Raw genomic sequence first — 16,262 nt, 5'->3', positions numbered from 1 at the left:
AGTTTACATTTGGTAGTGTATATATGTCCATGCTGACAAAGGATTAATCTCCAAAATTTGGTTTTTTGACTCCTAAAAAGTCATTTAGATTTTTGGTAGCTGTTTCCTCAAATGCCAAATGTGCCCTCTCTCCTTCACAGAACCTGGTGAAGTGTTTTGAGAAGCAAAAAGTACAATGTGAATTCCAGTCCTCCAAGGTCTCCTATCTCGCTTCCTCCAGGGAAGACACTCGCTGGGAGGGGAGGCAGGAGAGCAGGCTGTGCATGATGATACAGTGCTTGGTCTCCGGAAAGTCTCTTCTCAGCCTCCAGAGCCCAGCGTGGTGTCTGACCCAGGTCAGCACCCAGCAGAAGTCTGCTTTCCAAACAGCTATTTCTGTGCCATGGCTTTAAGCTGAAGTTCACAAAGTAATTTATGTTCTTTCTTATTTATTGTCTCATAAATTTTTTTTGACATTTACCTTTTCCCTAGAATATAATGATTCAAATATCATACAAGCCCAGAAATGTACATAGATCGTCTGCGATTAAGTGTGGTTAGCAATCATCTGTCCAGAATGGCAGAGATGTACACCATGAGATCTGGAGACTTGTCTCCTGAAGAAGGATCACCGTATACATTGTCTCACACACTGGTGGCCCAGGGCCAACCACATAAACCCTCCGGGGTTTCGTGTTAATCTTGCTGAGCTCTCACAGTATTTGGGTTCGTTGGCAAAAGTACCGGGTGGTTGTTTTAAAATCAGAAGATGCAAAAAAAGTGTTGACGTTGTTAAAGGTAGACTCAGAAACAAAGGAAGCTTTTAGAAGAAGAGGTGCTTTAAAAGAATGGCTTATCATATATAAAATGCAATGAGTACCTAAAGGGAAAAATACACACAAAATAACTAAGGTTATGGTGATTAGGGATGAAAACACTTTATTCTCTTGTTGGTTGGGCCCACATAGAAAGTCAAGGATGATAGGCTTTTATTTAAACTGACTTTCCAGTATTTACACTGATTCACCTTTACTATCTCCAGATAAGGGAGAAAGTTATTTACACAGCTGGTTTTGTGACGTTTAAGCAGTGGCTGGTCAGGAAGAACCTGGCTGACACTTGGCTTCTCTTTAGGTTGTTCACAAGGTGTTCTTAGTTGTTGTAACTCCATTCGCCACTAGAGCATGGGCTTTGGAAAAAGGTGGAGTCGGGTTTGAAACCTGCTGTCAGCCCTGGAGAGCTGGGTGGCCTTGACTACGTGGACCAGCCTCTCAGAGCCTCAGCTTCTTCTTTAGTAAGATGGGGTAGTTAATAATGCCGACCAGTTAACAAATCCAACCACATAAGATTGTTATAAAGATTAGAGATAATATAGATATTGAGCCTGAAACGTAAGTACCCCTAAAGGGTAGTCATGAACTCTTTTCTGTAAGTGCTCTGGAAATAATTTCTAAATCCACTTAAAGCAGAGAAAGTAAATTCAAGTATTTCCTCAAGTGGCTGTATAGCGTCATTTTAAGATCACAGTGACTAAGCTCACTTTTCCTTACAGGAAGCATAATTGGGGGTGGCGGGGAAGCTTGAACCATTGCCCTGGTTTCAGCACTCAGATGAGGCCTCAGGATTCTGCCCAACCTCACGGAAGTTTGCTCTTCAGAGTTGGGAGCTGCACACAGAGGAATTTGCTGAGCCACCGTGATAAGGAAGCGTAATGACAAGACTTGCCTTCCTGGCAACTTAAAAAAAGGAGGGTACTATATTGCATGTAATATGTACTTTGGGTCAACTCCCAATGTCCTATGCATTAACTCAAGAATCCTGACAACCACTTCTACTGTGTTAGGTAGTACTAGCAAACGGGTTAGGAGCAAAGGGTCTGTAGTCAGACTGCCTTCATTCCTGTCCCCACTTCACAACTCGCTAGTTTTGTGTCCTTAGACACGTGACTTATCCATTCTAAAACTCACTTTCCTCATCTGAAACCCAGGATAATATTGATGCCCATCTCCTAGGGTTGTTGTAAGGCTCATACATAAAATATTCTTAGCTTAACGCCTGCCACGAAGTAAGCACTAGTTAAATAATTATTGCTGTTGTTGGTTGGCCAATAGTCACTATCTTGCACAAAATCAAACACCAGTAAGAAGGTAGAAATGCTGGTCTTCTGATGCCAAATCCCAGGCTCTTTCTCTTACCACGTGTTACTCTACTGAATGTTTATTGCTTGCTTAAATGATTAAAATACCACAGTGCTGTTTGTGTTATCCAGGGGCACTGAAGTATTCTCTCTAATTATGCAGAGGTGCAAATCAAAGATCGCTCCAAGTAGAAAATCATAATGTTGTTTCACTGTTCTTTGCGCTTGCTTGAGAAAAAGAACCCACATATCAGACCATTTCTCACCCTCCCAGGAACTCTGCTTCCTGGGAGTTACAATTCTTTGATATCAAAACCAGTTCCAGTCGTGCCAGCTGAAAGGGCTGACTGCAGTTTGACAGTGTAGAGGCCATAGCATTCTCTCTGTTTGGGGCCAAGTGGTGACGTCAACTGTTTGTCTCCCTTTCAAAGTTGTTCTCTTGTATTTTGCTCCAACTTCCTCCAAATACAACGACTGGTACAGCTGGAGGTGCCACCAGCTCTCTGGCTCATTGCTTAGTTAGTCTTAAATGACTGTGCGCTTGCTCCCTGCTTCCCTATTGGGCTTGGCACAGCTCCAGGCTGCTTGGGTACTGAAGCCTGTGAAGTCCATGAAGTTGGTTTTCCAGACTAACTTTAACCTGGAATGAACTTCAGACAAGGTAGCTCTGGAGAAATTCATATTTACTTTCCTACCTCATTTACAAATAATTTTTCAAATTGTCAAAGAGAAACATTCACCAACATAGACCATACCCTGGGCCATAAAACAAACCTCAACACGTTTGAAAGAAATTAAATCACACAAAGGGATTTCTCTGAAAGCAATGGAATTAAACTAGAAATTGATAACAGAAAGATATCTGGAAAATCTGTTTAAAAAAAAGTTGGAAATTAAAACAGCACAGTTCAGAATAGCCCATGGTTCAAATAGGAAGTCATGAAGGAAATTATAAAATATTCTGAGCGGAATGAAAATGAAAATACAACATATCAAGATGTCTGGGATGCATTTAAAGTCATGCTTAGAGGAAATTTTATGGCATTAAAGGTTTATATTAGCAAAGAAGAAAGATCTAAAATTAATGATCTCTGTGACTTCCCTGGTGGTCCAGTGGTTAAGACGCCACGCTCCCAATGCAGGGGGCCCGGGTTCGATCCGTGGTCAGGGAACTAGACCCCGCCTGCCACAACTAAGAGTCTGCATACCGCAACTAAAAGATCCCACGTGCCACAACTAAAGATCTCGCATGTCGCGCAAAGATCCCACACACGGCTATGAAGATCCCGCGTGCCACAACTAAGACCTGGCACAGCCAAATAAATAAATATTTTTAAAAAAATAATAATAAAATAAAATTAATGGTTTAAGCTTTCATTCTAAAAAACCAGAAAAAGCAGCTAAAAGCAAAGCAAGGCGAAGGAAGAAAATAATAAAGAGATGAATCAGTGAAATTGAAAAACCACAGAGGAAATCAATTAAGTCAAAAGCTGTTTCTTTTAAAAAATCAACAAAATTGGTAAGCCTTAGTCAAACTGATCAGGAAAAAGAAGGAAACCCCCCCAAATTACTAACATCAAAAATGACAGAGAGTACACTACTATACAAAGGATAATAATATAATACTATTATATATGAACAACTTTATGCCCATAAGTTCAAATATCTAGATGAAATAGATAAATTTCTTGAAAGACACAAACTACCAAATCTCAAGAAGAAATACATACCCTGAATAGTCCTATATTTTATATAATAAAGAAGTAGAATTTGTAATTAAAAATATTTCAACAATGAAAATTCCAGATGGCTCTACTGGCAGATTTTACCAAACATTTAAGGAATAAATAATACCAATTTAATATAAACTTCTCCAGAAGATAAAGGAGAAGGAAACACTTGCCAACTCATTTTATGAGATCAGCATTACCTTGATACCCAAACCAGACAAAGACATGAAAATTAAACTATTAATATCTCTCAAACAATGTAAAAATCCTTAATAAAATATTATTAATAAACTCCAGCAGTGTATCAAAATGATAGAACACCATAACCAAGCTGGTTTTATCCCAGGAATGTAAGGTTGGTTCAACATTTTAAAATCAATCACAGTAATTCACTATATCAACAGACTAAACAAGAAAAGTCATTATTTCAATAGATGCAGAAAAGTATTTGACAAAATTCACCATCCATTCATTATTAAAAACAAAACAAAAAAACACCTTTCAGCAAATTGCAATTAAAAAGAACTTCTCTGGACTTCCCTGGTGGTCCAGTGGTAAAGAACCTGCCTTCCAATGCAGGGGACACGGGTTCGATCCCTGGTTGGGGAAGTAAGATCCCACATGCTGCGGGGCAACTAAGCCCGCGCACCACAACTACTGAGCTCTCACGCCTCAACGAGAGAGCCCGCGTGCCGCAAACTACAGAGCCCACATGCTCAGGAGCCTGCACACCACAACTACAGAGCCCACGCACCCTGAAGCCTGCGTGCCACAACTAGAGAGAGAAAACCTGCACGCCACAACTAGAGAGAAGGCTGCGTGCCACAACGAAGAGCCTGCGCCACAACGAAAGATCCTGCACGCCTCAAGGAAGACCCCGCATGCCACAACTAAGACCCAACACAGTCAAAACATAAATTAAATAAATAAATAAATATTAAAAAAAGAACATTCTCAATCTAATAAACAGCTTCTGTGTTAGTTCTATATTGCTGTGTAGCAGCCCCAAAGCATAAATGTCGAACAGTGATTATCTCACAGTTTCTGGAGGCTGGGAATCTAGGTATGACTTAGCTAGGTGCCTCTGAATCAAGGTCTCTCACAAAAGTGAACTTATGTTGTCAGCTGGGGCTACAATCTCATCTGGAGACTCACTGGAGCAGGAGCAGGTGTGGTGGTAGGGAGATCCACTTCCAAGCTCACTCACAAGATTGTTGGCAGCATTCAGTTCCTCACAGAATACTGCATTGAGTGACTACGTTCTTCTTGGCTGTTGGTTGCCTCAATTCCTTGCCATAGGGCAGCTCACAACATGGCATCTGGATTCCCTCAGAGGCAGTGAGCAAGAGAGTACAAGAGAGTACTCAAGGCAGAAATCACAGTCTCTTTGTAACCTAATCTCAAAAGTGATATTCCATTACTTTAAACATATTTTATTCCTTAGAAGCAAGTCACTAGGTCAAGCCTACACTGAATATACAAGGGGAGTATACAAGGGCATGAATACCATGAGGCAGGGATCATTAAGGGCCATCTTAGAGACTGCCTACCACAACCTCTACAAAGAAATCTAGTTAGTGCAGGATATCTAGTGGTGCAAGATTGAATGTTTTCCTCCTAAGATCAGTAATAAGGATGTCTGCTCTCACCACTCCTATTGGATATTACACTGGAGGACGGACATACCAAGTGCAATAAGGCAAGAAAAAGAAATAAAAGGCATACCAGTTAGGAAAAACTAAACCTGTCCCTATTTGTAGATGACATGATTGTCTACATAGAAAACCTCAAGGAATTTACAAAAAACCTTCTAGAACTTGTGAGAAAACATCCAGATGGCAAATCAGCATATGAAAAACTGCTCAATGTTAGTCATTAGGGAAATGCAAATTAAAACCACAAGAGACCATTACCCACCTTTTAGAATGACTGAGTCAAAAGAACTGAATACCAAGTGTTGGCAAAGATGCAGAGTAATTGGAACATTGCTGGCAGGAATGTAAAATGGTACAGTCACTTTGGAAAACATTTTGGCAGTCAGTTACAGTAACACATACTTAACATATGACCCAGCAGTACTCCTCCTAGGTATTATTTTCCCAAGAGAAATGAAAACATATGTTCACACAAAAGACCATGCATGAATATTTACAGTGGCTTGGTTTATAATCACCAAAACTGGAAACAACTCAAATGTTCTTCAACTGGGAGTGGATAAACAATATCCATACAATGGAATAGTACTCAGTAATAAAAAGGAACAAACTACTGATAAATGCAACAATATGGATGAATCTCAAATACATTAATACTAAGTGAAAGAAGATTAGCCTCAAAAGGCTACATAATGTATAATTCCATTTATATAACATACTGGAAGAGGCATAACTATAGAGACAGAAACACATCAATGGTCGCCATTTGCAAACCATTTCTGGGAGGTTCACCTCCAGCCCATCCCTGGACCCCATCTATATGCCACTCCATTTTCAAGGCAGCCACCAATCTCTCTCCTCCCAGCTCCAGCTCCTTCCTGAATCCTATCCTGATTTACATTTAGTGGCATGCTGCTTGGCACAGGATAGGTCCCCGTTTCTAGGCAGTATGCAAATTTTCTCTCCTCAGCTATTGCTTCCAGGCAACACCCATCTCAATGCTGGGCATATGGAATGGGATAGATGATAAAGTACTGAGGCAATCTGCCCAGTGGCAAATTACCTTATTTAGTGATTTGCTCCAAGTCCGTTAATTTTCCACCATTGTGCTCCGACCTGAGCGAGTAGGAGCCAGTCGGGAGAAGGATGTAAATAAGGAACGTAAGATAGGGCAGGCTCTGTAAGCCTCCATCTCCCACATTATAAGCCCAGCTCTAGTGGAAGTCAACGGTCAAGCACCGCCCCGCCCCACCACAACTCCCAAGCTAGTGGGGGTACGTGCAGACTCTAACCAATTTCAGTCATCGTACTGTCATCATACTTCCTCTTTTCCTCTCCCCCTTTCTCTCATTCATTCATTCATTCATTCATTACTGGCTGCTACAGCACTGACCAGGACAGACACAGAAGCTGCCCTCAAGGCATTCAGTCTCGCGGAGAATACAGGGGAGTAATCACAGTTATCACACGGTGTGGTACAGGCTGCGTGGGGTGAGGGGCTCCTAGCGCAGGCGTCTTCCCGGCAGACTCTGCCAGAGCTGCGTTTTCCACGACCTGCTGGAGTTTGCCATCTTGCAGGCCTCCTCTCCCCGGCAGAGGGACGTGCAGGGACCCGGGCCCACGTCCAGAACAGCTTCTCCCAGGCTCCGAGGCAGCCCACCAGGGCCTTTCGCCGCAGCAAGGACGGCGACCGGGTCCGGGAGGGAAGCCGGGGCGCTGCGGCCCCGCCCTGGCCAGGCCGGGGCGGGGGCCGGTTCCCATAGGGATCGCGGGCCGGCCGGCCGCGACCGAGCTGGGCGGGAGTCGGCGAGGCAGGAGCTAGGCCGGCCCGACAGCTGCGGCACCGTGAGTCCTGGGCGGTGAGGGAGGCGGGGGCCGGGCCGCCACGTGGCGCCGCTCGAGGCTGCGCGGCGCGGGCCGGGGCGCGGGTGGGAAGCCGGGGCGGCGCTGGCGGGTTTCCCCGCGGCCGCGCAGCAGCGGTGGGGCGGGAGAGGTGGCCCCGCCCAGCGGCGGGACGGCGCGGCCCTGCTTCCCACAGAGCTCCGGGCCCGGCCCTGGAGGCGCGGGGCGCCGGGCGCGGGCGCCGGCGCGGGGCGGGCGCCTCACAGGGCTCTCCCCTCCGGCGGGGCCTCGCCACCGCCGCCCGCGCGGGGAGCCGGGCGGTGTCTTCTTGCCGAAGGGAAATGAAACCCGATATCAGAACCGGGGAAGCCCTTACCCTTCCCGGTCCTCCAGCCAGCTCATGTGTCTTAGATAGGATGAACTTACCATTAAAAAGATAGATTGTCTTACAACTCAGTTCGTTTTAGGATGACGGGTTACATTTTAACTTGCAGGGTATATAACAGACGATTAAACTTGAGTTACCAAAGGCAGCTGACTCCAGGCTGTCACCCTTGATCAAGTGGCCACGGCTGAGGGGCGAGGCTTTAAGGGAATGGGTCGGTTCCTAATTCTATAACGAGTGCCGTCTTCTGTTCTAGGTCCTTGACAAAGACCCATCGTTGAGTGAAGCTCTAGTGCAGTGTGTTCATGTCAAGATTTTATAAGCGACATTTTCAAACAATGTGAAGATCCGTTTAAAGAAGATTTATTCTTCTGTGATGGAGAAGTATGAAAAAATTGGGAAAATTGGCGAAGGATCCTATGGAGTTGTTTTCAAATGCAGAAACAGGGACACGGGTCAGATTGTGGCCATCAAGAGGTTTCTGGAATCAGAAGATGACCCTGTCATAAAGAAGATCGCCCTTCGAGAAATCCGCATGCTCAAGGTAATGGATTTTTTAAAAAATTAATTTATTTATTTAGGCTGTGTTGGGTCTTCATTGCTGAGCGCAGGCTTTCTCTAGTTGCGGCGGGGGCTACTCTTTTTTTTTTTTAACATCTTTACTGGAGTATAATTGCTTTACAATGTTGTGTTAGTTTCTGCTGTATAACAAAGTGGATCAGCTATATGCATACATACATCCCCATATCCCCTCCCTCTTGCATCTCCCTCCCACCCTCCCTATCCCACCCCTCTAGGGGCTACTCTTCATTGAGGTGCACGGGCTTCTCCTTGCAGTGGCTTCTCTTGTTGTGGAGCACCGGCTCTAGGCACTCAGGCTTCAGTAGTTGTGGCTCGCGGGCTCTAGAGCGCAGGCCCAGTAGCTCTGGCGCTCGGGCTTAGTTGCTCTGCTGCATGTGGGATCTTCCCAGACCAGGGATCAAACCCCTGTTCCCTGCATTGGCAGGCAGATTCTTAACCACTGCACCACCAGGGAAGTCCTGGTAATGGATTCTTTAAAGTGAATTTTCAGGGACTAAAAAAATGAAAGTGAGTCATGTTATGTGAAATAAATGCCTTGAGATGTGGCCACATCTTCTTCCTTCACGGACTTCTGTCCTCAGTGACACAAATGGGACATCTGTGCACGAGTCACCAATTATATAATGAATTAGAAAGTGGAGACATAAGTGCAGGGAATGATGGTATTCACTTTCAGACTTGCTGTGGGATATTTTATTTTTCTTCCCAGTGGCTTCTTTCCCATGTCACCTGTAGATCTGGTTCATGAAAAGCCATCAACTTTTATAGTACAGGAACTTTCCATGATTTTTAAACTTCTAGACTAGCTTCTGTTGATGTTCTGAGTCCATGAAGAGAATTAATCATTCACCTGTTTTCAAACAGCTAGGAAGCTGACAGGTTTTCATTATGCCTCACATTTATCTACTGCTGAACTATATAACGTCTTGTCTCTAGAAGAAGGATTTTTCTCAAAAAAGTGAAATGATTGCTTTAAGACTGTTCATCAGTTAACTCTTGGAGACCATGATATGGGGGGGGAGGGGAGCTGTTTATTATAAGCTGAAGGTATTTTTTTCCTGGAATGGAAATGAAGAAGGAAAGTATCTTTCCTTCTTTTCTGAATTTCTGTGAAGATGAAACCCAAATCCTACCCTACGTAGAATGCGCCCTGTAATGAATGCAGTGTGGGTTAACTTTCAACAGATTAACTTTCTCTGTAGGGGTTGGTTAGGGCCTCTGTGTTCTGACAAGTACAACTAACTATCCAACAAGGAAAGAGCAACCTCGTGCGAGCTCAGTGGAACATCCAGGAGATTTTCTCTTACCTTTGCTTCTCCATTTTCTCCAGGCCTCTCTAAAAGTCTTCTTCTCCCCATGAATTGAGCGTGTGGGGTTATCTCTGGATAAGGACCCCAAATGGGAAGTGGAGGGCTTTGGATAAATTAAAATGGGTGGGTGGGGACGACTTTCTCTATTTGGGTCTAGGACATTCTTTACCAACTGGATGTTGTCAATTCTGAGAAGACACTTCCAAAGCCCCTGTGAAGTACTCCCCTAGGAAAGAGCGAGACAAGCAGTGTTTGCCCATCCCACCGCCTGGTTGCCCTGCCCTCCCACTCTACACAGGGAGAGAGAGGGTCTCACTGTTTCTCCGGGGCCCATGGATGTTTTTCACTTTCTCAGGCTTTCGCTAGCGGAGAAGGTGATAATTGTATTTCAAAGGGCCCATTTACTCCAAAGAAAAGCCAGTCTGTTTCTAGTGGAGAGATACTCTTTTTCTGATTCTGAAGGTCACCTGCGAGCACCTCTCTGAAACCTCTCACTATTCTTTAGCAATACGGTGTTTACAAGTTTAGTCCCTGAATTAATTCAGTTCCGTCAGGATGGGGACCTCACCTCTAGATCTCTGTATCAACCACTTGGCATGTAATACCAATAAATGTTATTGTTGGATTGAAAAAAAGATGTTAACAAAATAAACTCTTAGGAAGGGTAGATGTTGCCAATAAATTAGGAAGTCAAATGTGTTCTCTTGAGTAACTGAATATTGATGTCCTCTGAAGGATACAGCTGAGTGCACAGGAGCCTGATTACAAAGCACACAGCATTCCATTCTCCAAAATCAAGTGCACAGCTGAGACTCCCCTGATCTGTATCAGGTGATGGGACTAGATTATCAGTAGAGCCTGTCCCTTCAAGCTCTAACTTTTCAGAATTCTGTGATATTCCTAACACATAATGGGTGCTTAAATATTTGCTGGATAAATGAATTGAGGGTTTGTTAAATGAAGTCATACTTTCTCCATTTATTTATTCAGTAAATATTTATGGAGCCCCATTGTACCTAAAACAATGTTTACGTGAAGTTGTACATCCTGCCTTTCAGATGCTTAACTGGCGGAAGATGAATTTCCCCTCAGCTCTTACACCCAATAGACTGGGTTCCTAATGGGCAGGGCCTGTGTCATTCACCTTGTCTCTCTATGCCTGTCATGAACCCTCTAAATAAAGTGTTTGGAGGCTTGCTTGAACTAGACTTTGAAATGTTTAGGGAGACATGGAATAAGAGATAAGGCATTCAGGGCAGACAGTCTCTCCTAGGGAAAAAAGAGGTGCATACGTGGAAAACAGTATATTGAAGGAACACAGGTAATAACCCCAAAGTCTTAGCCAAGATGCCTGCTGGGCTAACAGGCCTGGGAGAAAAGAGAAGGAAAGGAAGCCAGCGTCCATTAGGAGGGGGTGTGAGGAATTTCTTGGAAAACAGGTCTGGCCCTGGGATAAATGATGATTAGCACATAGCTGCACCTTGGTCCCAGGTGGCCTTTGGGGTTTGGAACCTGCCTTGGGGACATGTTGTTGTCCCTGAGAACAGGAAACTGCTGAGGTCTAAGCTAGTGTTTTAGGGCCCCATCTGAGCTGCATTCAAGGCAGAGCTCTAGGGCCCATGGAAGGGGAATACTAAACCGGAACCAAGCACAGTTCCATGGGCCCAGGTTCAAGGGCTCAGGGGCTCAGTGAGTGTGAGTTCCTAGGATTTTCCTTGCACACCCCTCACAGAACTGGGGCTGTTAATGACCCCTGCTAAGGTCAAGAACTAGGAAGACTGAGGCTGAAGGTACCTCAGTGACCTTAGCAGGTGAGAACAAGCAAGGGCTGAGGCCCAGACTGCTCTTATTATGATAAGGAAAGCAAGAAAGGTAGATTAAGACCAGATGTAGAAGGCTTTGAATGCCAAGCTGAGGAATCTGGCTTTCATGTGAAAAGAGGGAAGCCAGCCAAGATTTTTTTTTTAGAAAGTTATCATTTGCAGACTTTTGAATTTCATGGACCAATAAAATTTCAAAAAAATTTTTTTTTTTTTTACAGATTGGTCGGCATTTTAAGAGACTGGGTTATCACCATCACTTCATAAATGAAAGGACGTTTTAATATTTTAAAAAAACTAGGAAAGACCCAATTTTAGGAAAAAAGCAGTCTTCCTGAGAGAGTAGTTGACAACTAAAACAACATCTCTCTATATATACATTTCTCAGGTGTGTGAGAGTGTATGAGTGTAGGTGTGTGTGTGTGTGTGTGTGTGAGAGAGAGAGAGAGAGATCATTGCCCTTATTTTTCTCATTTCACTATCCATTGATGAAAATGAAGACATCATCTGTTTTGTGCAGCCTAAATTTCATGAAAGTTAGTACTATGTCTGCGAACAAAGAGACTCCCCAGATCAGATGATGTCCTACTTATAGGATCTATCTGATACAACGAAATACTAATACCACAAAAGAACTGAATGGTCCCTTGGATTTTTTTTTTTTTTTTTGGCTGCGTTGGGTCTTCGTTGCTGCGCATGGGCTTTCTCTAGTTACAGCGAGCAGGGGCTACTCTTCGTCGTGGTGCACGGGCTTCTTATTGCAGTGGCTTCTCTTGTTGCAGAGTGCGGGCTCTAGGCAAGCAGACTTCAGTAGTTGCAGCATGAGGGCTCTGTAGTTGCAGAACGCGGGCCCTAGAGTGCATGGGCTTAAGTAGCTGTGGCACGTGGGCTCAGTAGTTGTGGTACATGGGCTTAGTTGCTCCGCGGCATGTGGGATCTTCCTGGACCAGGGATCGAACCCGTGTCCCCTGCATTGGCAGGCAGATTCTTAACCACTGCGCCACCAGGGAAGTCCCTGGATTTTATGTTATAGAATTTGGCATGTATCTGTCCTCAGAGAATTGCTTGTATGTTTTTTAAACCATTTATTTAATGATTTAAAGCAGCTCCCAATAGTTGCTGTCAAACTCTTTTAAAAATTACAGTTGTTTCCATTAAGTAGATAAGATCATGGGAGTGAATTGTCCAGCAGTCAATTGCATAATTATTAAGGCACCACATCTACAGTGTTTCTCGTTCTTGATGTGAAAGCATATATGAAGATGTAACTATACATTGGTAAATGATTTTAAGGATAATAATTATTATCAAGAAACCTATTTTACTAATATTTTTAGAAAACATTTTTTCTGAAAATTTGAAACACTTTTCAAATAACATTACTTCATGCCATTTGGGGAAAAAAGTGTGACACATTTTTATGAGATAAATTCAGTATTTGTGCTAATAAACTGCTCCCTAAACTAAATGTAATTCGCTCTTCACCAAGAGGTCCTACTGCAGTCAACCCTTTAATGTTTTCATTTGAATCTTATTTTTTCCAGGCTTTTAGAAGAATAAACAATTGCTCCAGTTAAAGTTAGTCAGCTCATACTCTAAGAACATTAAGTACCATTCTAGTGACAGTAATAAAATTATACTGCCATACCTGAGCTCAAAGCAACTATCCTACCCTTTCTCAAGCTCACTTTCCATTGTGGAAAAAAAAGAAAGAAGTCAATATTTTCAGTCAGTGTTTTTGATGAGACACCTGTGTGTAAGATAGTTGACATGTGTTCATTTGGCAAGTTTTTACAGAATTCCTGCCATGTACCAGACACTGTTCTAGGCTCCTGTCCTCACAAATAAGGAGAGACTAACAGTAAACAAATGATTATATGTCAAGTGGTGAAAATGAAGCAGGATAAGGGGGTAAAGGTGATGGAGGGGCTTGCTTTTTTATATAGAGTGGTTAGGAAGAGCCTTCCTGATGAATGACATTTGAAGACATTCCAGCAGAAATGTGAAGGAGTGACTCTTGAAGCTATTTAGGGGGAAAGCATTCCAAGCAAGGGGAAGAGTAAGACAGAGGCCCCAAGGCAAGATCAAGTGAGGTGTTCTAGGTGTGTTCTGGTGTGTTCTAGGAGGAGCAAAGAGATGCGGGTGGCTGGAGCAGAGGAAGTGAGAAAGAGAGCCATAGGAGATGAAGTTAGAGAGATGAGGGGGTTAGATATGAGGGCCCTGTGGGCCATGGTAGGAACTGTGGATTTTACTTTGAATGAGATGGGAGCCATCAGAGGGTTTTGAGCAGAGGGGTGCCCTGGCATGACTTATACCCTAGAAGGGTTCCTCTAGCTGCTGGTTACTCCAGCTCCATGAGCAGGAAGATCTGTTAGAAGACTGCTAATGTGATCCAGGTGTGAGGTGATGGGGTTTGGGTCAGAGGGGCAGCAGTGGAGGTGGTCAAATTCAAGATTTATTCTGAGAGAAGAGCACATAGGAATCCGATGGTTGGATGAGGAATCACGAGTGACTCCAAAGTTCTTCAGTTGAGTACCTGGAAGAATGAAGAGATCATTCACTGTGATAGGGAGACCCAGGTGCAAATCTGGGGGAAAGGAAGTCAAAAGTTCTGTTTTGGATATGTTATATTTGAGGTGTAAACCCACTGTAAAGTGGGCAATTAAATGCACAAGTCTGGCATTCTGGGAAAAGTCCGGGTTGGAGATACCACCATGGGGAATGGAGAGACAAATACCAAAGATTGAGCCCTGGAGCGCCAGCATCTGGAGGTCAGGAAGCTGAGGAACCAGCAAAAGAGGTAAGAAGGGGTGATCTTCAAGGCAGGACAATCCCAAGAGCAATGTTCTTAAGAGCTGAGAGAAGGGAATTCCCTGATGGTTCAGTGGTTAGGACTCTGCAGTTCCACTGCAGGGGGCCCGGGTTCGATCCCTGGGCTGGGAGCTAAGATTCCATGAGCCGTGTGGTGTGGCAAAAAAAAAAAAAAAAAAAAAAAAGCTGAGGGAAGAAAATGTTTCAAGAATGAGGGGGATGCTCAATGGTGTCAAAGGTCACCTTTAGTACAGGCTTAGAATTAGCCATTGGCTTTGAAAATATGAGGGTCATTTGAGACTAATGAGAGCTATGTGGGTAGAGTGGTAGGAACGAAAGCTTCATCAGAGAGGGTTCAAGAGAGGATGAGAAGAGCAAAGTGAAGACAGTGATAGAGGCAACTCTTCTGAGGAGTTTTATTATAAAAGGAAGCCGAGAAATGGGGCAGTGTGTGCTTGGAAGGATGTGGCATCAAGAGAGAGTTTGTGAAGTTGTTTTTAATATGGAGAAATAAGTATATTCGTATGCTAATGGAGGGAGAGAATTCCTGTAGCCATGACCTTGAGTTACCAACCTAGACCATGACCCAAAATAACTATTATAATAAAAGACCAGTTCATGGACCAGCTAGGAGATTAGGCCACTTCTTCTTTTTTTTTTTTTTAATTAATTAATTAATTTATTTATTTATTTTTGGCTGTGTTGGGTCTTCATTTCTGTGCGAGGGCTGTCTCTAGTTGTGGCAAGCGGGGGCCACTCTTCATCGCGGTGCGCGGGCCTCTCACTATCGTGGCCTCTCTTGTTACGAAGCACAGGCTCCAGACGCGCAAGCTCAGTAGTTGTGGCTCACGGGCCTAGTTGCTCCACAGCAAGTGGGAGCTTCCCAGACCAGGGCTTGAACCCGTGTCCCCTGCATTGGCAGGCAGATTCTCAACCACTGCGCCACCAGGGAAGCCCCACCTCTTCTTTTATTTGGAATGTTGCTAGGTTCTTTCCACACACTCTTCTTAGTCTTTAGGTAACAGGACCCACAGCTGTCTTAAAGCTGTTGGCCTAGAACTTCTTCTAGCAGGGTGTACGACATCTGATTTGTGTGGTGAGCCATGACCCCTTCGGGAAAGTGTTCACCCCTTTTCCATAACTAGGGTTCAAGCATATAAAGATATATTTTTCTAATTAATTAATTAATTAATTAATTTTGGCTGTCCTGGGTCTTTGTTGCGGCGCTTGGGCTTCTCTAGTTGCGGCGTGCAGGCTCTGGAGCAGGGGTCCCCAACCCCTAGGAACCGGGCCGCACAGCAGGAGATGAGCAGTGGGCGAGCAAGCAAAGCTTCATCTGCCGCTCCCCCATCGCCAGCATTACCGCCAGAAACACCCCACACCCCACTCCCGGTTTGTGGAAAAATTGTCTTCCACGAAACCGGTCCCTGGTGCCGAAAAGGTTGGGGGCCGCTGCTTTAGAGCGTGGGCTCAGTAGTTGCAGCATGTGTGCTTAGTTGCGGTATGTGGGATCTTAGTTCCTGGACCAGGGATGGAACCTGGGCCCCCTGCATTGGGAGCATGGACTCTTAACCACAGGACCACCAAGGAAGTCCCAGGCATATAAAGATATTTTGGATAGGAGGCGCCACGGTCATGACAGAAGCCAGGTTACAGAGAGAGAGAGAGAGAGACAGTCCCTGAAAGGAAGTCATCTTAAATCAAGAAGTCTGGCATCACAGGCCTGTGGCGGGAAGTGGGTACTGCTTCTGCATAAAGCAGGTGGCTGTAATTGAACCCAGCCCCCTGGGGAATATCTGTGTGTCCAGCAAGCAAAGAACTGTGTGGTTCAAAACAAACACAAGCCAACCAACCCAGAATCATTGTATTACTAAGGTCCCAAGCCTCTATGCTACTGAACCTTCTCTCTGTGCGATGCAAATGGTAGAACTATTGGAAGAGGAATCAAAGAATTCCAGCCAGCAGCTATGAGGTGCCCGGGCAGATGTTGGGCAGCGAGGCAGACGGTACA

At 44.4% G+C, this 16,262-nt stretch overlaps 1 protein-coding gene across 3 annotated transcripts in view; it reads left to right on the top strand.

The window, feature by feature from the left end:
- The first annotated feature begins 7,209 nt into the window (after positions 1–7,209).
- Positions 7,210–16,262, top strand: part of CDKL1 (cyclin dependent kinase like 1) — a 54,572-nt gene continuing 45,519 nt past the window's right edge. For 2 of the 3 annotated variants that reach the window (XM_036839869.1, XM_036839849.1), the window contains exons 1-2: positions 7,210–7,346; positions 7,985–8,272. In XM_036839869.1, coding sequence (XP_036695764.1) covers positions 8,105–8,272 — 168 coding nt within the window. In that variant the 5' untranslated portion in view covers positions 7,210–7,346; positions 7,985–8,104. Of the gene's footprint in view, positions 7,347–7,637; positions 7,839–7,984; positions 8,273–16,262 lie in introns of those variants that run through there. The other variant, XM_036839859.1, reaches the window with a different exon arrangement.

Source organism: Balaenoptera musculus, chromosome 2 (assembly GCF_009873245.2).
Source record: "Balaenoptera musculus isolate JJ_BM4_2016_0621 chromosome 2, mBalMus1.pri.v3, whole genome shotgun sequence".
In the NCBI taxonomy this organism is placed as follows: Eukaryota; Metazoa; Chordata; class Mammalia; order Artiodactyla; family Balaenopteridae; genus Balaenoptera; species Balaenoptera musculus.
Note: the sequence above shows the minus strand (reverse complement) of the source record. Positions and strands in the feature narration are given on the sequence as shown.